Source organism: Lissotriton vulgaris, chromosome 2_1, assembly GCF_964263255.1.
Source record: "Lissotriton vulgaris chromosome 2_1, aLisVul1.2, whole genome shotgun sequence".
NCBI classification, from domain to species: Eukaryota; Metazoa; Chordata; class Amphibia; order Caudata; family Salamandridae; genus Lissotriton; species Lissotriton vulgaris.
Window position 1 is genome coordinate 990,075,354 of NC_141687.1, and position 21,911 is coordinate 990,097,264.

The 21,911-nt window shown below is 42.3% G+C and overlaps 1 protein-coding gene across 2 annotated transcripts in view; it reads left to right on the forward strand.

Annotated features, from left to right (window-relative positions):
• XIRP2 (xin actin binding repeat containing 2) overlaps positions 1-21,911 on the forward strand; it is a 1,171,239-nt gene that overhangs the window by 920,765 nt on the left and 228,563 nt on the right. For both annotated transcript variants that reach the window (XM_086956584.1, XM_086956585.1), the window contains one exon: positions 10,395-10,526. In XM_086956584.1, the coding sequence (XP_086812710.1) occupies positions 10,395-10,526 (132 nt within the window). The remainder of the gene's footprint in view (positions 1-10,394; positions 10,527-21,911) is intronic.

The following is a 21,911-nucleotide window of genomic DNA, read 5'->3' on the forward strand; positions in this document are numbered from 1 at the left end:
GGCGGTGGAATTGAGTAAATGGGCCAAGACTGAAAGTAGGATCCGGCTTAGGCAGGCGACGCGCACAGCGGATGAGAGGGGTCTAGAGGTGGCACGAGCGTGGGAATGTCTGGTGCAAGCGTTGGAGGACTACAGATCGCAGGAGGAGAGCGGGGAGGAGTGAAGCGAATGATGCATTCCGGGATGGCGCACGGTTGCCTAAGTGTTGTTTCCTTAGCACCTACACCACGGTTTAATATTCTGGCAGTCGGCACACACCAGCGATTTTTCAGGGAATGGGTGGGCGAGGGTGGGTATGGGGGGGGCTCCTAGGGAGATTAGAGGGCGATCACAGTGCGCGAAGGCCACGAGTTGCTGCAAGTAAGCGGGCTGACTCTGCCCTGTTTCCTTGGGGGGAAGGAAGGTGCTGACCCGAATCGTTATACCTTGGAGCTTCCTCAGTGGGGAGTGATATTGGTTTGGGGTTGGGGGGGTAATAGGTATTGAAAAAGCAGCGACATTTGATGGAACTGCCATGATGGATGTCAACTTGTTGCTCACATGGTTATTCTATCACCTAGCGCCATCCCAGGTGGAAGACTCTTGCCGTCCTGCCTCCGGGATGTGGGCTGAATGGCCGTGTAATGCAGGCGGAACTATCGGGGGTGGGCGAAGTGTGGAAACTGGCAGTGATATGTGTAAGCTATATAACTTTGATGCTGCAATAAAAATTGTTTAAAAAAAAAAAAAAAATTGACTGTCGGGGGCAAACAGCCACCTCTGACCGGATCTACTGATCCTGACAGGGCGGTGGTCGGAATCGTGATCCTAAATGGAGGCAGCGCCTGCTCAGGCACTGCCGTCAGGATCACAATGTCCCTTTCCGACTCTCTGTTCCACCGATATGAAAAGGTAGCCGGAAAGGGAATTTGGGGGACCCAAGCTAGGCCCCTGTTACCCATGGGCCACTTTTTATTGGCCAGGGTGCACATGTGGTGCCCCCCACACATCCATTTACAGTGTGCCAGACACCATATGGTGCCTGGCACACGATGTATGGATGTGCGCAAAATGCTTTTTTCTAGTGCGGCTTGTGCTGCATCCCTTTTCCTGGGCTGCAGCACAAGCAACACTAGAAAAAAACATTAGGCAGTCATATCATAATAGGGCGGGCAATACCTCCGACTCATTGTCGGCTGGTCACCTGCCCGCGGTGATTCTCATTCCTGTTAGGTCAACTTAAAAATGATCTATAGAAGACTTGAATAAAGATGGTATATTGAGGGCCACTGCAATTACGTGATTGTGCATATGCAGTGTTTTTTGCATAATTATAGATTTACTGCATTTGCCACATAATCTGCTGCATAATCTACAGATTTGAACAAAAAAAATGTTTCTAGGTCAAATGGTTCAAAGGTTAATAAAAAATGCAGCAAAACATATTGCCACGCAGTGGAAGGCCCTTTCCAAAAGTTGACGACTGATCACCTTTCCATTGCTTATTTCTATATTTGGGTGTTAAACCGGCATTATAGAGGTGCAGCCAATGCTCACACAGTGTTAACTAGTGTATAAATGACCAAATAATGAAGTAATACAATCACAAAATGTGCAACATTATCTTGCGTAATTTACCTTTTCTTGCTTCATAATTTACTCGACCCTGCTGCAAATTTTGGCCCTCCACTGCCATATAATTTCAGCGGCAATGGGTCCATAGTATTTTTACTATGCAGGCATGAAGAGAATCATCAACATACCTAATCTAGCTACACAATATAGCATTTCACAAATCCTTGCATCACTTAAGAAAAATTGCTCGGATTTCCTCAATGAAGGAGAAGCCAGGATGCACTCAATTTTGAAGGATTCACAAATAATGATATCATCCCTGAACAAAGGGTAAACTTTCTTTTAACCATGAGTCTCCGTCCTCACTTCTCTCCCATAAAACTACTATGATAGTTTGAATATGCTTGGCAAAGTTTACAAATGATAGGAATGACACCTTTAAGAATGTGGGCAGGCTGTGACAGAGTAGCCAAGACGTTTACTCATCCAACCTCCCACCACCAAATCAATAGAAGAAAACAGGAGTTCGATAAAGCTGTGTTAAAATTAATATGTTGCTACAGGGAAGTCAAAGGTGGCCAGATGCGATTGTAAAGCATTGGAAATAATGGTATATTGAGCAGAGAAAGAGTCTGGTAGGTGATAGGTAGTTTGAAGGGTAGGAAAAGGGATAACAGATCCAAGATGCACCAATTGATGTACATAAAGAATACCCTTTTCTTTCCAGTATTTAAAGTAAAAAGATTTATCCTTATATTTAAGGTATTTATTAAACCATAAAGAGGAATATAGAAAACATTGTAGTGGTGTGAAACCATCAGAAAAGGCGTTATATAACAGGTATTTAGAATATTTTAATGTGGGATTCGTAGACAAAAAGGTACTGTTGGACATGAAAATTGCGTCCTGGAATGAAAAATCCTTAAGGAGGGAGCGTTCATAAATAATCCATGCTGGAATGGGAGTGTCACCATAATCATAAGCTAAAGCAAAAGATTGTTTAAGTAAAAAAGCAGAGTGATACAATTTGAAATTTGGAAAACGTACCCCACCTTCTCCTTTAGGACAAATAAGCTTGGCCATGGCAATACGTGGGTGCTTGTTATTCCACAGGAACTTTGAACAAACCGAATTAAGTTGGTAAAAGTAAGAGAGGGGAATTTTTACAGGAAGCATGGCCCTTTTAAGTACTAAGTTTTATATCTGAATATATTTTGTATTTTCTATTCTCAATTTAGTACTTGTATTCCACTGTATTATTTCCTGTAAAACTCTAATAAAAATCTCTTCAAAAAAAAATTTAATATGATGCTGACAAATGTATTAGGGCCGAAATTTATAAATTCATTATGGCCATTTCAGCCAAATATATTTTGCCAACAGGGCAAGGGTAGGAATGATATGGTACCATGGCCTGTTGTCAATCAGCTGGCTGTGACAAATGGTCTTGGATTGACTCAACCCTAGAACCAACCGGCCAGCAGCATTCCTAACAATAGGGTTTGACCCTCATCTCCATCAGCCCCTTAGACACTGATAAGCTGGCTTTGTCCTTGGCAAGTTGGTCAATTAGATAGGACAGTGAAATATGTGCAAGCTCTCTTGTTATTGTCTTATTTTGATACACTCAAAACAACTGAATTCTCAATAGTTTTTGCAAGTATGAGTTGCCAGGGCAAAAAGTGACCACTAAGGGCATACCAAGAGGGAGCGAAGCTATATTTAGCTTCTGATCTTCATTTTAAAATTAACCTCTTCAAACGTGATGGGACAGTTTCTAGGGGATGTGATTATAGTTATGATTTCTATAAATCCACGTTACAAATACAGCACCAACAGTAAACAAGTTAGTGAACCTTCTTCAAATGTCTCCAGAATTTAGCAACCATCCATGGAATATTTAAAGTGATTTCAATATTTACCTAGAAAAAGGCTTGGTACCGGCCTTTAGATGATGCCAGTTTTTCACTTGCAAGATATTATCTGGAATATCAGACAGGGTTCAATACTTTCGCAAAATTAATTTAGCCACGCCATCCCTTTGATGGACCAGTTTTATAGCATGAGTGAATGAATAATTGATGGGGGCCCCACCTTTTTAAGCCCCATATCCCTATACATTTCTCAGGATATAGGAGTGAAGTCCTGATCTACACTGCTTTAGATCTTAAGCAGTTTCCCTTGATCAAATATTTTGACATTTTTACGCCTCCTGAAAGTGACCACTACCCTCAAACATTTAGATTCCATTTTTGCCTGGTCACCTGCAGAGGTCAGCACTATAGAGGAAGTGTGTCAAGTGAACTTTAAGAACAGATGCAGATTATTACACTATTGCTTAGTACATTTGTAATTTCCACACCTCCTTCTTTGACATGGGGCAGACAAGATCAAAACAATATAATACAAATGACTAGTTCAAGCAGGATCTGTAAGCCCAGCAAAAAGAATTAATGAAGAAATCAGGGCTATGAACAAGTAGTTTCAATATAATTTCCACATTGGCAGACTGTATTTTCTTTTAGAAGAGATTACCAAAAGCCATATAGTTGATCAAGAGACATTTTGTGGAAAATTAAAAATTACACATGTGCACCATATGTGAGCAAAAGGACTCCAGAAAGTTGTGAGATTATGTGAACAGTCTGGATCTTTAAAAAACGCAACACATCATATAGTAATGGTTCTGCTACAGCATTGCCCTTGCCACAGAAGATCACTGCTAGTTTCCAGTAGTGTATCAATTACCAGAAAAGCAGACATTGTGTCTGAGGTTTCCCTTTTAGGTGTATGTCAATTTTTATTGAGTACACACCAGTCACAATTAAGTAAAATGGATAACTGGGACCATATAGTGTTACAGCTACAGAGTTCAGGAAGGAGAAAACTATTATGGACCATGGTGTTTCATGGAATATGTATGGACTTGTATAATGTATACACTATCCAGTGATCCCAAAGACATAGAGCGGATCTACCACAGTTCATGATATAGATTTTACACAGCATAAGCATTCTCAATTTGTTAGCAACACATATGTTTTTAATAATTTAAATTCATTATTTAATGAAACAACTTGACATACATTAAAGAATGAGATTTATTGGTATGAAATTAATTTGGGCTGCTGGGCCTAAAATAATTGAATCCACCAAAAGAACACAAGAATTATGACAACCGGATTCCAGGAAATATGTATGGAGTGTGTTTACTCTGAAATCATTGCCACTGCACATTATGGATCAAGCCACAGTAATTGACTAGAGATGGTCACATTCAAAATTGTGGCAAGTGGGCAATGTAGTACCACGGTTTGAGAGCATGTTAGACTAGTTAATGCTTGTTGGTGTGTTGGAAAGAAAACCCTGCACATAATTTTGAGTTAAACCTGCAGAATGAAGGGAAGACTTGCCTGGCATGGGGCGGTGCTTTTGGTATTGGTATTGTATTTGCATCATTTTTGTTTTTGTGCATCGAATTTTCAAATGTCTATAAGAGAAAAAGTTTGGATACATTTGGCAAATTTGAGCAACATATTAAAGGTGCCTGAAATTGAGTTTTTAATTTCGGAGGGGGATGATCCTCCCAAGTGCCAATGAAAAACAATAGTTCACATCTTACCCAGACCTAATTGCCAGCCTAGGCTGGACGTGTTGGTGCTCAAGTCAGATACACCAAGTAGGTTCTCTCAGTCAAAGACTTTATATTCAAACATAGTCTCTGGAATGGAATTCAAAATCTTTTAGCGAGGCAAGGCTGAGGCCAGCAAAGGTCCTAGGAAGTCCAATACTTTGTTGTTGAGCTCGGTGAAAGCGGTTTGTTTTGGTGCCAAAAGCTCTGATCAGGAAAAGCTGGATCTTGTAGCTGCAGAATTTGCTTCATAAGTTGGAAAGAATTCCCACAGTCCAAGGTTTTATCTTTGGATTTAGAATGTATTAACTGGATTCACTGCCGGAGGCCCTATTGTTCCAAGGTTGATTGTTTCCTGTGTCTTTTCTTGCAGACACGAGCAACTTTTTTATTGAGAGAAAATGTGGTTGGGTCCTTATTTGAGATTCCTTTGTACCCTTCTCCACTCTAAAGCAACCACTAGTTTAATAGGTGCCCTAAGTTGGGTGTTGCTTTTAATTGGTAGGCTTTGACTCCCTGCTGGTTACACACCATGTACCACAGAAAGCACAGACGTGGAGTGCCAGGTGTCCACGCTTGGCAGGGATGAGAGTAGAAGAAAAATGCACAAGAGTACCTCTCTTTTCTAAAGAAGAGTAGATTCAGTCTCTGTTTATATGTTTGTATACAGACTTACAGAAGTTAAGTGCAAGCAGTCCTGACAGCTTAGTCACTTTTCTTGTTCTCATAATCCTTCAGAGGGGTGAGGTTGAAAGCCAACCTGAACAGCGGTGGGATAACTTTACTGCAAGGTCCCACTGAACCGGTTTTTAATGTGACAAACATCATTGAACAGGATATACTTTTTAAATTCCTAATCTTTGTGAGACCTTGCTGGACAAACCTCCGCAGCTAATCCTAGTCCACCAGTGGTAGAAACAAATTATTGAATTAAACTTTTTTTCAACTATTGTAAAACTATCTTATGGTCTGTCCTTCAGGCCCAGATCCAAAGCGCAGGCTTCTATGGCATCAGGTCTTTTGCCAGCTAAGTCTCTTGCAGGACCCAGCCTTTTGTGGTCAGCTGGGTCTTCTTGGAGTCAGGAGTCTTTCTGGATGTTTTTTTCTTTGAAGGCATTAAATGGGAATAGGAGGCCACCACTTTCCCCTGGAGAGGGGTTCCACTCCTTGGGTGTCTGCAGGATTGTGAAATACTTGTGAGTCCAGCAGGAGTTTTGTTTCTTCCAGCTAGTCTTCTTCTTAAGGTAGAGTCTTTCTAGGCCCAAGAATGATTTGCAGAGGTGTTCGTTATGGTGCTTGATTCATCTACTGACTAGATAGTGACTGGAGATATTTCCAGCCCAAAGTTGGCTATATTCTCACACTATGGGCACCTTATTTTGCAGCACTCCTACCTCTTGAAATGGCCCAAACTGGTTATGTCTCCCACTGTAACTAGAACCTTACTGGCTAGGGGGGCTCTACGAATAAGTACAGGAAGGTGGATTTTGCATCAAGAAAAATCAAGAAGTGTCAATGTTTGTCCTTTTTTCTGCCAAGTGCTCCTGTCCTTTGCCTGATGGCTAAAACCGTCTGAGTAGTCAGTAGTTAACACCTGTATTTTATTGGGCTAAGACGTAGACTATTCTCTTCGGAGCCAATTTCTCTTAAGTAATTTTTCTACAAAAGTTATCACATGTATGATTTCACCATTACAGCGGGTTTATAAAATAACTTCAAATTATTCCTGTAGCGTTTCCCCAGGCAGAGATGTAGAATAAATATTGTATTCATACCTTAGCATACATAGTGAAAATACCTTTTAGATCTTCAGTCACGGTGAGGGCACCCTTTATAAATATATAGTGTGCCACTTTGTTATATTTGTAGGCACCCTACCATCTGGACTGACTTAGCACACTATAATGGTGTCATTTACATATAAAAAAAGGATTTCCCCCATAGCCAAGAAGCTTTTCCTGTGTTTCTACAGTGCCTTTAAACTGCAGCCCAGGTAGATCAATGTGGTGCTATGGGAGCCATACATTTGTGTCATGCATGCAGTTGGTGTAACACACTGCAGCCCACTAATGATAATTAACTCCCATGCCATTTATGCATTTTCTTAGCCATCTACAAGTGCCTTTCAGTAAAGATTAATATATCAATTGATTTAGCCACTTTTGCCAACATCATTTTGTTGACAGTGAACATACACTGGGACATTGAATTGCAATGTCACAGGGTACACTGATCTAATCGCAGCAAAAATACTTTGCAGAAATAGGGTAAAAGTCAGGGGTGAGCCTGCAGGAAAGGCAAATGTATTTCAATAGGTATAACATTAGCTATCGAAAAATTATACAATATGAGACTGGAAAATCTACCTGAAGAGAAAGGTTGTGGCTGCAAAATTGTCAGAAGAATTAGTGGCCTCTTTTGTTGCCCTGCCACTATTTCATATTCATTATTTCATAGGAACACATTCTTAAAAATTGTGATCGTTGTATGTGTATCTTTGGACAAATAAAACATGATTCACTTCTTCAGTATCCATTTGAGATAATAGGTAGGAATCATCAGAGATCCATTTTTTTCCTGTATACCCAATATCGACTGCAGAGGTACATTTTAAATTCTTAATAGGATATGATAAAGAAACTATTAACTAGTAGTGACATCAGATACTTTAGTGTAATCATAAAGGATGCAATTTCTGCCATCCTTTTACTTGATTGAATTGTTTTACAATGTGAGACATAAAATAGAAAGCTAGGTTAAAGTACTTCATTTTTAATCTCTAATTGGTTCTGAGATATGGTGGCCACATGTACAAAGGCTTTTTGTGGAAGCAACTAGTTTGATTTGCAGAATCATCCCGTTTGTGATCTAGACTTTTTCACATGTACAAAGCCCTATTTGTGATTTGGTCACCTGTTACTGAATCACAAATTGGGTTTGCGATTCAGTATTATGAAGGGGTGTGTTTAGGGTGTTGCTTCCTAATACTAAATTGCAGTGATGTGTGATTATTATGCGACATAAATGCAGTCGCAAAACATTTGCATTTTACCACCTGTTTCGAGTAAGTGGTAACCAATCCACGAAGAGGAAGGGGTCCCCAAGGGACCCCTTCCCCGTTGTGAAAGATTGTAAAAATATTTTTAGGAGCAGGAAGTGGTACTACATACCACACAGAAAAGAAAACTTCCTTTAGGAAAATAGGCTGAATAAAAACAAAATTTACAAAAATATTGCTTTATTTTAAAAACAATCACAGACATGGTGGTCTGCTGACTGCAGTAGGCCACCATCCCTGTGCATTTAGTGATTCCGAATGGGTAACAAATGGAAACCTACCTCATTAACGTTCATGAGGTAGGTCTATTTGCGACCCACTGGGAATTGCACAATGCATCAGACAAATTTGTGTTTGTGATTACCAAATAGGAAATTGCAAAAAAAATCGCTATTTGGTAATCACAAACGATTTTGTTAGTACATGTGGCCCATAGATCTCCAGCAACGTGTGGAAATATTGTAAATATGTTTGACGCACGCCTTTTAATGAAAAAATATCAATATAACATTCCCTAGTTCAATGGATACTTTTCCAAATTATATTTGACAAACCATCAGGACCCTCTGCACCTGAATTTGTATCCATATTTATGTAATTCAATTTTGCATTTATGGACGGGTGTATGAGTCCAAAAAGTTTAACAAGTCGGCTTAGATAATAAATTTAAGTTTCAGTTTCCCAATTAGTTTGAGCCATCCCTTTCTTATCTAATGCAAGAGTCATAAATGCGCCATTCCCGCTCAGAAGTGGAGATTGTCAATTTGTAAGATTTCATCTTGGTGTACAATGGAATTGGATGTCAATAAAGTTATGAGGTTTCGGTTCTTACAGCCTCTTGCAGCAAGCCCAAGATGTGATTTTGTGTTTTTTGCTGGTATTGTGTGTTATTTTTTTATTTGGCAAGTCTTTCTTGGATGCTTAAAATGTGATACAACATGCTTGAACCGTAAGACAAAAGGGTCTGTGCCTTGCACTTTGCTTTTTGTCCTAGCCTAGGGTAACTGATTATTTCTTTAAATCTTTCTGGCTTTTTGGGGGTAAACTGATTATTCTTGTTGGGCTAAATATGAAAGTGTGGCGTCTGTTGATGTTTTTGGTTGAGGGTCTACTTGAGTTCGTGATTTGATTAAAAGCGATCGATTGTTAACAGTATTTGCAGCCCAAGATAACACATTTCTTAAAATGATCGGCTAGTAATTCATTTCTAGTTAAATGCCAAGAAAAACTTGTAGACTGGGTGAGGAGGTGTGACAAAACTAATATGTGGTCACTAAATTCAAATTGAAAGAATGTGTATTTGGCCAGAAGAGGCCATAAAAGACATATTTCAATATGATACAGCCATAAACTAAAATAATCACAATATGGCAGATAAAGAGAGCAAGATCTTACTCAGCACTGCTGCTCAATAGAGAAAATGTGTTCACTATAAAAGAAAGGAAAAATAGCTGAATTAGATATTGATGCAACATAAATAAATTAGATGATTATCAACTGTGAGTTGGAACCTATCTAGTTCTTTGTGAAATTTAAATTACGCTAGCGTACTTGAGGTAATTTAGCAAATTTCACATTACACCTGTCGAGCAGAATTCCACATGTTACATAATTACACTGGCTTGTGGCCAGAGTTTCTAGATTAGAGGAACAATACAAATCACTAGATCGTGAGCAGCTGTTGCTCACAGCAAATGTCTTTTCCCAACATTTTTATAGCGAGAAATGCATTCTAGTGTCAAACATTTGCCCGATCACACGCTTCGAGTTAAAATAAGGGCTAAATAATGGATTTGCAGTGTGCATAATTTCATACAATTTCCTCTAAATTGTGTGTGATTATGCGCCAGCATATTACATGATTTACATGCATCCCTAACTGTCTAAGTGGTATTGATTGCTATATCTGCATCAACAGGCGTTTTACACATACACAGCCATTTTCTAACAGTCAACTTACTAATGAGTTCCTCTTTTGTCTGTCTTAAGCTTTGCATTTAATGTGCCTGCACTATGCATTGTTATTAGTTATGTGGATGCTTACAACAACACTCAGGTATTTTTCCAGTGATTTTCCTAAACCAAAGATGTATGTACCACAGCCAAGTTTGTGCTGATCAGTTACACTATATATCCTTTTCTCCATCATAGGCAATGGAGGACACGGAAACATGCACAGTGCCTGGTGGCTTAGCTAGCATGAAGAAACAGTTTGAAAAAGAAGATATTACCGCTTCACATAATAGCTTTGCTCAGTACCAGTACCAACACACTTCCGTAAAGGTAATGATAAATGTTTTCTCAGCATGAACTATGCATTTGTACTATTTGTTGCAGTACTGTTATAATCTAGTATATATTGTACCCCACTGTTTAAGTAGTAAAGTCTAACTAAGAAATATGAAGCTTAGCAACTTGCTCAGCTAACTTCTGGTTTTGCAAAGGCTTCATCTAGGCTACACCAACCCAGGGGAAATCACCAAATAAATTCCTTGGTACATTAGTGAATATTTTGAAACTGTAGTGCGTTAGAGTCCACTCGTATGATCATCAGCCGCGGTCCATGCAGGTAATGGCGGTGGGGCCGTGTGAGGGGCTATTTCGAGGGAAGATGCAGAGGGGAAATTAAATATTTATTTAGTTTTCCCTCTGTATTGTCTCTCGAAATCCCCCCACCCGGCCCCACTGCTGTAACCTGCATGGACCGCGGCTGATGATCATCCACCCTGCTATGTCCCTCTCTACTCATTCTTTGTCACTCTCCACTCTTCCCCGTGACTCTGACCTCTTGAGACTGACACCTCACTCCCTGACCAATGTTTAACCTGGAGTTGGACCCTCGTTTCCAGGACTCCCATTCAAAATGTCTGTGATGCATGCACAGTTTTATCTTAGCGTACCATGGACGTTTTCATGGAGATCTACATCCGATCGCCTAGGGAAGCATGTGCCGGAAGCGTAGTATGGGCTTCCCTAAATTGGATGGATCAGCTGCTGCCAAATTTGGTGGCCTCGCAGCCACAATATGTTATTCCTAATGCTGGAACTGGCACTTTAGTGGGCATTTCTGTACAGTCTTTATTTATTGTGAAACGTTGAGTGCTGCAGGACACCTCTCACTTCAGTTTCATGAAGATTCAAGAAAAAAGCGAGTTTGAAGTTGGATTGAATAGGTACCACTCCTATCTGATGTCCTTTATTTGCTGCACCTGTCAAGTGAAAGTTCCCATAGAAAGAACTTCTGAAATGATCAGACTTTAATCATTTCCTGAATTGTAACTGTTTGGGTTTCGATCCCTGTAAAAGATTCAGGGCAATACACATTCTAGGGATCAACATTCCCAGAAGTCTACCTCCATGTTTTATTCTCAAAAACGATCATTAATGCATCAGGTGGGTGGGTGCTCCTTTGAGATTTCTTTAGCGTGGCCTGATGAGGGTTCAGTTTCATTTGTGTTCTGAGCCTGTGCTCCAATAAGCCGGTTGGATGGTGCACAGGGTCTTGAATTTGATCCGGATGTCCGCGATATGCCAATGTAGAGCATTCAGCAGATTTCTTAAAGAGTTGGACCCTAGACTGTGGAATGCCATCAATCCCATCCAGGGATCCAAACCGAAACACTTAAAATTCATGCCCTTCCTGATCGGCTCCCCGCAGCAGCCTCAAAACAAGCTGTATTATTTACATAATGACTAGCACCCCTGCTTATATTGTACTCTAGATCACCATTTCTGGTGGTTCTCTGCATACCTGTAGCCAGAACATCTTCAAACTATAGACTAAGAAGTAAAAAAAACTAAACACACATCTGTGCACCGAGGATCTGGAACAAAATTGGCATAATAATTTGGACTGGCCCAACTATGCTTTAATTTATGAAAGAGTTGAAAACACATCACTTTAAAGAATACTACCTCAAGATGAATCCACTTTCTACACATCCGCTTCCTCTAATATCGCTCATTGATGTTACGCTTGTCTTTGGTTCTGTACAGCACTTCATGACCTTTTAGCTAGGTTTGCACTACAGAAATACCCCATACATACATAGATTTAGTTGTGTGCTGCTAGAGCCATGCACTAGGTCTGTCTTATTAAGGGAGAGGAAGATTTAATTCAGCCATATATGGTTGTATGTAAATTCGATAATTCAAGGTGATAGGTGATCATGAAGGCACAGTATCTGTCTGGAAATCTATGGTGTACCAGTCACCTTCTGAGAGAAGCCACCATGGGCCTGCATATTTGTAATGAAGCCTGCAACTGATCTTGACTGAGAAATAGAAAACCATGTGGAACACAGACAAGCTGAGCTACTTTAATCAAACTTTGACCCGTTAACTTCTTTTGAGGAGCACTTTTCAGTTATTCTGACATGTCTTCAGTACTTCTCAATAAAGTCATAAGTGTTGTTTAAAAATTAAGATATCTGTCTGGTTAATAATTGCAATATCCGGACCTATTTACTTAATATAGCACTTAAGCCTTTAAATACAAATAGAATTCTAGGTGGGTTACATTGAGTTACAAGGCTATTTTTCACCTCTGTGCTATAAGTGACATCAAACGGACAAAATAGAGCAAAGCTCAAGTTTTCCAAGATACCACCCAGAACCCCAAAGTGAAAAGCATCTCTGTAACACTTTTCCCATGTATAATGTTATGGTATGGATGACTTCCAACATTTGCTGCCCCTGCTTTCAACTGCTACACAGGGACAGAAGATTAAATGGGATTCCAAAAATAAAATTACCTCTGCTCCCTATCCCAGATATAAAAAAAATGACTCCTGACACTAATCCTCAACATTCTCTGAGTCTGTCCTCTCCTCCAGAAGCTGTGCTCCCTACTTTCTAGAGCCATTCTGACAGGCTCTCGAAGAGCCGAACCAGAGCACCCTGGAAATTCTTTGACATAGCAACAGCTGTTACCCACTGTTGCTAAGTCATGGCAGTGAGTTACTGTATTTAGAATACAGTCATTTAACTATTGGTTCTCTTTTGGGCTTGGCCATTTCTGCTGGGTCATCCTCAGACATTTTTCTTTCACCCTTCTATTTTCTGAACCAGTTTGGTTGGCTTTTCATGACTCTGAGCACCTTACTACTGCTAACCAGTGCATGAAGATCCATCGGTTTTGATGGGCTGCGAAGAGAAGTATTTTCATTAGGGAAGTCTGTGCAATAGAGGTGATCCATCAGTTTTAAAGGTGATGCATCAAGCAGCAAAGGTGATGCACCGCTTCTGTTTTGAGATGTGCTGATCCGCAGAGGAGGTGCATAATTTCGGATGGATCCACAGATTGGCTGCCAGAGCACTGTCAGGTCCACTTCCAAGGGTCCAGGACTAGGGTGGCAGGTGCTTTGTTCAAGGTTGTGGAAGCCTGTGTTATGTCTGAGGCTTCTGATAAGCCAACTAGCCCTGGTGGTCACTCTGGGGTCTTGGATTTAGAGATGCAGATCCATCCCTTCTCACCCTGCCAAGGGAGCAGCATGACAGCATGTCAGCACAGCAGGGCATCCGCACCTAGCCCAATGCAGCCATTCAGAACCTGCCACTGCGCCACGCATCTCCGACCAAAACATCACTTCTCCCAACGCAGCCCATCGGAACTGCTGCTCCATGACACATCTCCACGCAAGGACCCAATGTAACTCTCCAGAAACGCTATTGAACACCTCTCCTTGCCCAGATCTCACATCACTTCTGCGAGAGACATTTTTGACATCGTACTCTGCATCTGTTCACAACCAGGATTTAGATACTGTGTTAATCAGAACTATGTGGGTCCCGATAGCTTGGCTGTGCTCCATCGTGGTCGGCCTGAACTTGTGACTTTGCCCCAGTCCGGGCTGATCAGATAACCAAAGTTGGCACTTTGTGTTTGTTGGTGCTCTTTTTACTGAAATCTTTAAATATGCATATCTCCGGTTCTGTTGATTGGATCTTTGTCATTTTGGTCTTGGTATAATTAGTGTTCAAAATTGGTGTGGGATTTCTCATCTTGTTTCACATGATTACTGTTTGAAGTTCTGCATACACACTTTACACATTGCCTCGAAAGCTGAGCATGACTGCTCTGTGCCAAGCTGGGTTTTGCTTGTGACTTCTCCCTGACAAGGATTGTGTTTGCTGCTTGAGTAGGTTTCCATCCCCCTCAACCAGTAACCCAATTTCTCATATTGTTGATCAGCGGTGAGGATTTGGACTATTGTTTGTGCAATGCCAGACAGTGATTCTATGCTACAGTGAAAATCCCAGATACATAATTGAAGACTAATTGAAGTTGAAAATTCTCTTTGATTCACCTTTTTGCCTTTTTTTAGCCAAACTCACCCTTACTCTACCAGACTGTTTGTGTCTGTAGCTTTACTTACAAGAATAGAATTTGAACTCCACAATCTGGAGCGCTACACTGTGGATGAGCTCAAGGAATTTTGTAAGGAGAGGCAGCTGCCAGCCAAGCAGAGTGATTGGACCTGCACCTAAACCCAGGACTCCCAGAATGACTTTAAGGGCTAGTCTGCTGGCCTTCTGTTCAGAGCCACAGTGACATAACAGGTTCCCAAATAGCTGATCCAGCACCCAGATCCGGTGAGGAGTAAGCCCTGAACTCCCAGGTGGTGCCCCTCAGGCCTTGGACCCTTGGTGTGGCCTCAGTGAAGCTGAATTTAAGTTGTTGGGGTTTCCGTGATCACAAATGGGCCAGTTTGCAACAAAACCCTGTCACTCTCACTGCCCACCAAGGCACAGGTCTGTCAATGCGACTCTGTGTGCTACGGCATTGCAGCTCGTAGGGAGTGCAAATGCGAACCTCCGGCCCACCTGTTAATGAGGACAACAGGATCTTTGCGCTACAGCAAGGCCATCCACAGTGCCTGGACTGCTCTTCATGCTAAATCGACCATCCACAACGCTTTCACGCTTCTGGCGGCCCCCTCCAGTGCAAAAGGGACTCTGCACCGGACTGAGAAAGCAACTTTTCAGCGCCACTAACCTGGTCCCTGTTTCTGAGGTGCACTCCAAAGTAATCAGCCTGAGCTTGTGACTTATCTCCGGTCTCGCACGACCAGACCGCTGCGAGAGGCGCTTTGGGCTTTTTGGTACTATATTCACTTAAATCTTTAAAACTGCATATTTCTGGTTCTACTGATTGGATTTTTGTTGTTTGGGTCTTGATTTAGGTATAACATTTTGCCCTATGTTTCTAAATTGATGTGAGATTTCTTTTGTGTTGTGTTTTTACTGTATTACTGTTTGAAGTTGCACAGCAATACTTGGCGCATTGCCTCTAAGTTAGGCCTGACTGATCTGTGCCAAGCTACCAGAGGGTTGAGCACAGTTTAATTTGAGGTTTGCTTGTGCCTCACTCTGACCAGAAGTGTTGCTTGAGTAGGTTCCCCCTCCCTCAACCAGTAACCTAGTTTCTCACACTAAATAAATACAAGAGGTTCAGAGTCAGTTTAGTCTTCTGGATTTCTGGCTGCAGAATAATGGAGGGCTGCGGTGTTTTATCATTTATGAGCCTTCCATTAGCAGATTCTGTACAGTTTAATTAATTAATTTAAGGAAATGTTGGTATTCAGGAGATGGCGCTTTTCTAGTTTTAAGAGTCGAGGCGTTTATAAATGTAATGCAATAAATGCTAGCCTGTCGGGATGGACGGGGGCCAGGCATGTGCTTAGAATTCAAAGCAAGGACCCGTTTGTGATGCTGACAGACAACCCTTTCCGTTTTTCCACAAGCATCACACCGACAACCTATGCAAAGGTGGACCAGGTGATGCCCACAATGATTTTTATGTTGCTACACGCAGCGGGGTATGAGTAGCAGAACACAGGGTTCTGGAGTTGTTCCCCTAGTGTGTAAAGAAGGTGTGGTATCAAATGAAACTCATTGTTCCTTGAACCGAAAGGAAGGAGAGAGGAGCCTAGCTGGAAGGTGACCAGGCGTCTAGACAGTTTAAGCACTAGCACCTTTTGCAGTCTGATCAGATTTCCTATATCAATTCATTCATTTTATGCTTTTTGAATATTTGACTTGAAAAGCAGAACCCATCTACTTACATTCTCTTTAGAATAAAGCCGCAGCTTCTTGGTCATGTATTGCGTAGCCTGAAACCTTAATCATTATAGCTGAGTCATATCTTTCATCTAATGCTCAGCATGGTAATGAATTAGGTATAAGCTGCCTTCCTGGAAGATATCCGAATTAATGTCTGATCCGTGAATCAGGGCTAAATGAATTCACAATGCGGCTCAAAGAAATTCTAGAGTCTAATGAGAAACCGTAATTCCTGAATTAATGTTCTTAAATTTAGGATATCTTGGGTGGAAAGGGGCGCGGAGGAGAAGAGAAAAAGTTTCTAACTCTCCTGTCCAGTAAGTGTAAAGTGAAGTACATGTGCTACTGGGAAGGTAGATCCATATGTATGTGAGATCTCTCCTATGGATGAGGTCTGTGTGAGATCAGTGATATCCTCTACGAGAAAAAGTGCTAGATAATCCACATCTCATACTTCAGAGGTGTAATGTGTGGGTAAGGCAAGAAAGTGGGAGAGGATGAAGTGTCAAAGTCAGAGCTGCCAACTTTGAACCTGAGGAACCAGGTTCGAGCCGGGCGTCGGCTCAACATCCTGTGATTCTGGGCAAAATATTTAATCTGCCTGTGCTCAAAAGATGAATGTGACTTTTTGTAAATGTAAGTGGTGCTCATGTAAAGTGCTCCAATACATACTAGTCGAGTTTGCGCTTTATAAAACTGCAAACACAAAGTGGTCTCTCTCTCCTCTCTCTTGTCTGAGCAGGACCGTTTCTTCAAGAAGACAGTGACATGTTTGTAGCAGCACTAGGCCTACGACTAGCATTGTATGCTTGCCTCTGGACTACAGTGTTTGTCCTAGTCTCTAAAGAGGAGCTAAGGAAATAAGGGCAGCTGTCGAAATAGTGTCCCTAAGTCAAAGGGGGCTTGTTTTGGTAATACATCTAACTGCAGCAAACACGTGCCCAACAGCATTGATCGTTACCAGAACACATGTTCCGATGTCGACTGTTATTATACTCAATCGTTCATACTTTTGGCAATCCCATCAGTATTTTCCATAACACTATAACATAGCCTAATGTATGATTTTTCGACTCTCTGATTCAGGGGACCCTTGCTATGATTAATCTTAGCTTTGCCTTTTACAATTTGTACTTGCTTACTCTTATGATTGAACAGGCTTGGATGATGACAAGCAATTATGCAGGGTTGGGGGATTTAAAAATGAGAGAGGGAATATTTCCTAACTATTGCCCTGAGGAATTAGGATTAGCACCCTTAATAAAATGTAGCCCTGGGTGCATTTTGGGCAGTTATGCTATGCAGAACTCTGCAAAGTGAGAAAAAAACTCTGCCGCGCTCCATGAGGTAAGTCGTGCTGCTTTTGCTGATCTTTAGTACCAGGTGTTTGTGCCGCACTGTAAAATCAGCGTTAACTCACCACGTGCAGAGAAAAAGAGCACAGCGTTTTAGTGCCACTTGAGTAGATGTTCTACTCGAGCAGAAGCTTCCTGAACGCCAGTGGCAGGTTTCTCAACACAAGCAGTAGCAACCTCCCATGTCCGCCCACATTGAGAAATCTCACAGGGAGGTGGTCTAGCATTGGATTTTCCTCACTCGTTCTTGCCAACTTAATGTTGGCGATCCACAAGAGATGAAAAACTCAGCTCCATGCCACTTCATGGAATTTTTCAGAGCTCCGCACTCTACGCAGAGCATGGAGTGGAAAAAACTCCGCCAACGGAGCAAAGTTTACCACCTAGGCCTATTAAAATATTAATTCACATCAGAGATCATGGATTGAGCTTTGAGGAAGGATGGAAGTTGCACATACTTAAACATAATCACAAACAAAGAACGTGTAAATAGATCAGGCACAAGTACAACTAGAGAGGCAAATATTTGAAACATTATTAAACCATCACAATTGAGCACATAAACCAGGGCCCCTGGAATTATATGGGATCAAGCACCAAAGTATGTGACAGTTTGTGACTAAATTATGGGGCAAGAAAAGACAAATTATAAGACATAATGTGGCTCCTTGTTTGATTGTATCACTTCATTATTTTGTCAGTTTTTCACATGGTGAGCTTTTCTGCAAGATAATAGGGGGTGCTGAATGTAATAGCTTTGCAAATGATGCAGTTAGTTTTGCAGGTGGTGTGGGGCAGCAGGGTAGCCAATGGAGGTCCATGATTTGATCATATTTCTTCAGGCCCTGGATGAGGCATGTTACAGCATGGAGGATGTCCCTGTTGTGTACCAGTGCGGTGTTTAGGAAATTACCACTATCCAGATGCGTGAATACATGGGCTTGAACAGCAGTCCTGAAGTTGTTTTCTGGATTAAATGGTTTGATTTTACCTAGAAGAGAGATATGGTAGCAGGCCAAATTTGTCTTTTTTTGGCAGTGTGTTACTTGAGGGTCCGGTTTGTGTCCAGGGTGAATGCAAATGACTTGGCATTTGGTGAAAGTTTGGGTTTAAAGCACTCAAGGTTCATGTCACTGAGGCAGTCTTGTACTGTAGCTTGTTGATTGTTGTTAGCACATAACATGGGTACTGTTTTGGTTGGGTTGAGCTTCAGTAAGGCTCTAGACATCCAGATATGGATAATGTGCTAACAGTGTTTGAGGCATTGGATGTCTAAAGCAGAGGACCCATTTAAGGGGAGTTGTGTATAATTGAAATATTTGGTGAATCTTGATGCTGTTTTCTGTGAAAAGACACCAAGCAGTTCCATATCTAGGTTGGAGGAGACAATATGGTGCCCGGGGGGACTCCACAGGTGATGGGTATCTTTGGTGCCCTGGATGTGTCCATGTGAACATACTGGTGTTAGTTGAAAAGTAGAAGAGTGGAGCATCGCCTGAGCAAGATGGCTGCTTGGGGAAATAGCTCTGCTGAATCTGGCCCCTTGCTGCCTTTTACTGAGCTGTTCATAACACGGTTTCATAGCTATGAGTCAGGAGCTGTGTATCGATACCTTGCTGTTGTCAGCGGACCCAGCAGAGAGACGGATGAGATGAAAGGGGAACACTTTTAGCCATGACTGCATAATAAAATGCAGGCATTTCTGCATATCTGAGGTGAGACTGCTGAAGTATAAGAAGTGTAGGTGGGTGCTTGTGCTGCCAGGGACTCTATCATCGCTCCGGGTAAGCCACCTGGCTACATAGCATACCCTGCCCCTAAACTGGAGCTGAGCCGCATACAGCCCGATCTCCCTCCTTTGGGAACTGCCAAGTGACCGCATAGCTGTAAAGCATGACCTATCCCCCTCCTGTAGGCAATCGTAGCTACTGGCAAACTGCCTGCCTGAGTGACATAGCCTGTCCCCATACCAGAGTGGAGGCTCAGAGGCCCTTCACTGACTAGCTGTATGATCATGCGGCACTTCAGCCTGGACTATCCTCCTCCTGGAGGCCATGGATCTCAAATCTTCTAATTATACAGTTAGGTAGTGGTGCTGCTGAGGACCTCACTGTGCACTACAATTTGAGAGCCTCCCTTGACTTGGTGACTGTTTCCAGAGCTCTTTATTTTTAACTGCCAACTGCCTTCCTACATGGTAAGGGGGTGTCCTGCAAGATGATCTAGCACATTCTACCCTATTCTCCTGGTTCTGAGACCCTCTGGCAGCCATTGTGGATTGGGCTTAAACTCCTTTTATTGGACTATATGTTCCAACTGGTTACCGGTGACTACCGTCAGCAGGAACTCCTCATAATGGCTCCACACCGCCAAGCTCTACCATCTCCTGGAACAGTTGGCCATCTGAATTCTCTTTTGTGATAGGGGACCCGAACCTTTCTTGCCTGGCAATAAGGCATTGAGGCAGCTGCTTTTTTTTTAAGGCACCCGCAGGGCGCCAAGCAATTGTATGGGTTCGGCAGGATCCAGACATAGCCTCAGGTGCGCTGAACTCGATAATGACCGAGCTCAAAGACATTAAACGGTCCCTTGGTACCATGGAACAGGCAACTATAGAAATGACAAAACGCTTAAGAGCCTTAGATCTGACCTCACCACTTTCAAGTCCCAACTCAAATGTGTTAATGTTAGATTGTCCAATGCCGAGCATAGGATTGACTCATTACCTTATAAGGACACTGACTTCTGTAATCTTCAGTGCAAGGTGGTGGAGTTGGAAGACCGAAATAGACATGATACTATTCCTATCTATTCCTACCATGTTTGAGATGTAGAGGAGTCAAGCTTACGATTGGTTCTGAGGTCAGCAATGTCCGGTGTGTGGAGTGTTGCAAAGTGAGCATTGATGAGTAAGAGTTGGGATATGCTTTCTGTAGCTTGAGCGTGTGCAATAGGGTGATGTCTACAAGGTTGGGTCTATGTGTTGTGTGAATGCTGTTTAAGTGCCTGGGTCCTTGTTAGATTTTGGGGTCTCTAGTTGGCACAGGTAAGTACTTGTGACAAATAGGGACCCATGCCTCTAGTCAGGGTAAGGGGGTACAGTCCTAAAATAACCCATGCTCACCCCCATGGTAGCTTGGCATGAGCAGACAGGCTTATCTCAGAGGCAGTGTGTAAAACATTTGTGACCACATACAGTAACCCAGTGACAACACTACAAATGGACACCACACAGTTGCATATTAAAAATAAGTATTCTTTATATAGACTTAACACAAGACCACAAACGACAAAAATCCACAATACTATACTTAAAAATTGTAGTTTTAGCTTAGTTCTGTTCAGTTCTTAAGAGGCGACACTTTGCATCAATGTACCTTACGATGCGTTGCGCTTCCACAACAGGCAATGGTGCAGCGATGGAAATGCAGCAAAGTTCTGGTGCAAAGAAATAAAGACGTGAAGATCTTCCAGATGCGGCACGCTTCTCCGATGATGCAAGAATTCTCAATTCGATGCATCAGCTGCAGCGGTGACACCCTTGTTCAGCGATGCGAGGGCAACAGCTTCCGCTGCGACACTCTCCGTCGTTTGGTAGAAACTTCCGCACGATGTGACACTACAGCGGCGACATCCTTGTTCAGAAATGCAACTGCAGCACCTCCGACGGCGGTGCGCTTCTCCGGGGATGCGAGGCGCTTTCCTAGATACGGTGCATGCAACAGCAGCGACACCCTTGTTCAGAGATCCGACAGCAGCCACAGTGACGGCGACACGCTTCTTTCTCGTTGCGAGACACTTCTCTCAATGCAGTGCAATACGACAGCTATGCAGCGACACCTTGTTCAGAAATGAGACAGCAGCAGCGACGGCGACACGCTTCCTCTTCAATGCGAGGCGCTTCTCTCGATGCGTTGCAATAGGACAGCTCCAGTGGCGACACCCTTGTTTAGAGATGCGACGTCAGCAACAGCGACGGATACACGCTTCTTCTTCGTAGAGGCCCGCTTCCAGCTCCTTGCGACACGCAGTCCCTCAGAAGGCCCAAAACAGCAGCAGGCACTTCCAAAGAACTCTGGGGAGCTGGGGGTGAAGTCTGTTGTCCCTGAGACTTCAGCAGGAGGCAAGCTCTTTCCCAAGCCATTGGAGATCCTTCACAAGTTGAAAGTAAAGCACACACAGTTCTTTCTTCTTTCTCCTTTCTATGGCAGTAAGGCAACCACTGCAGGCCAATCCCCTAAGCAGCACT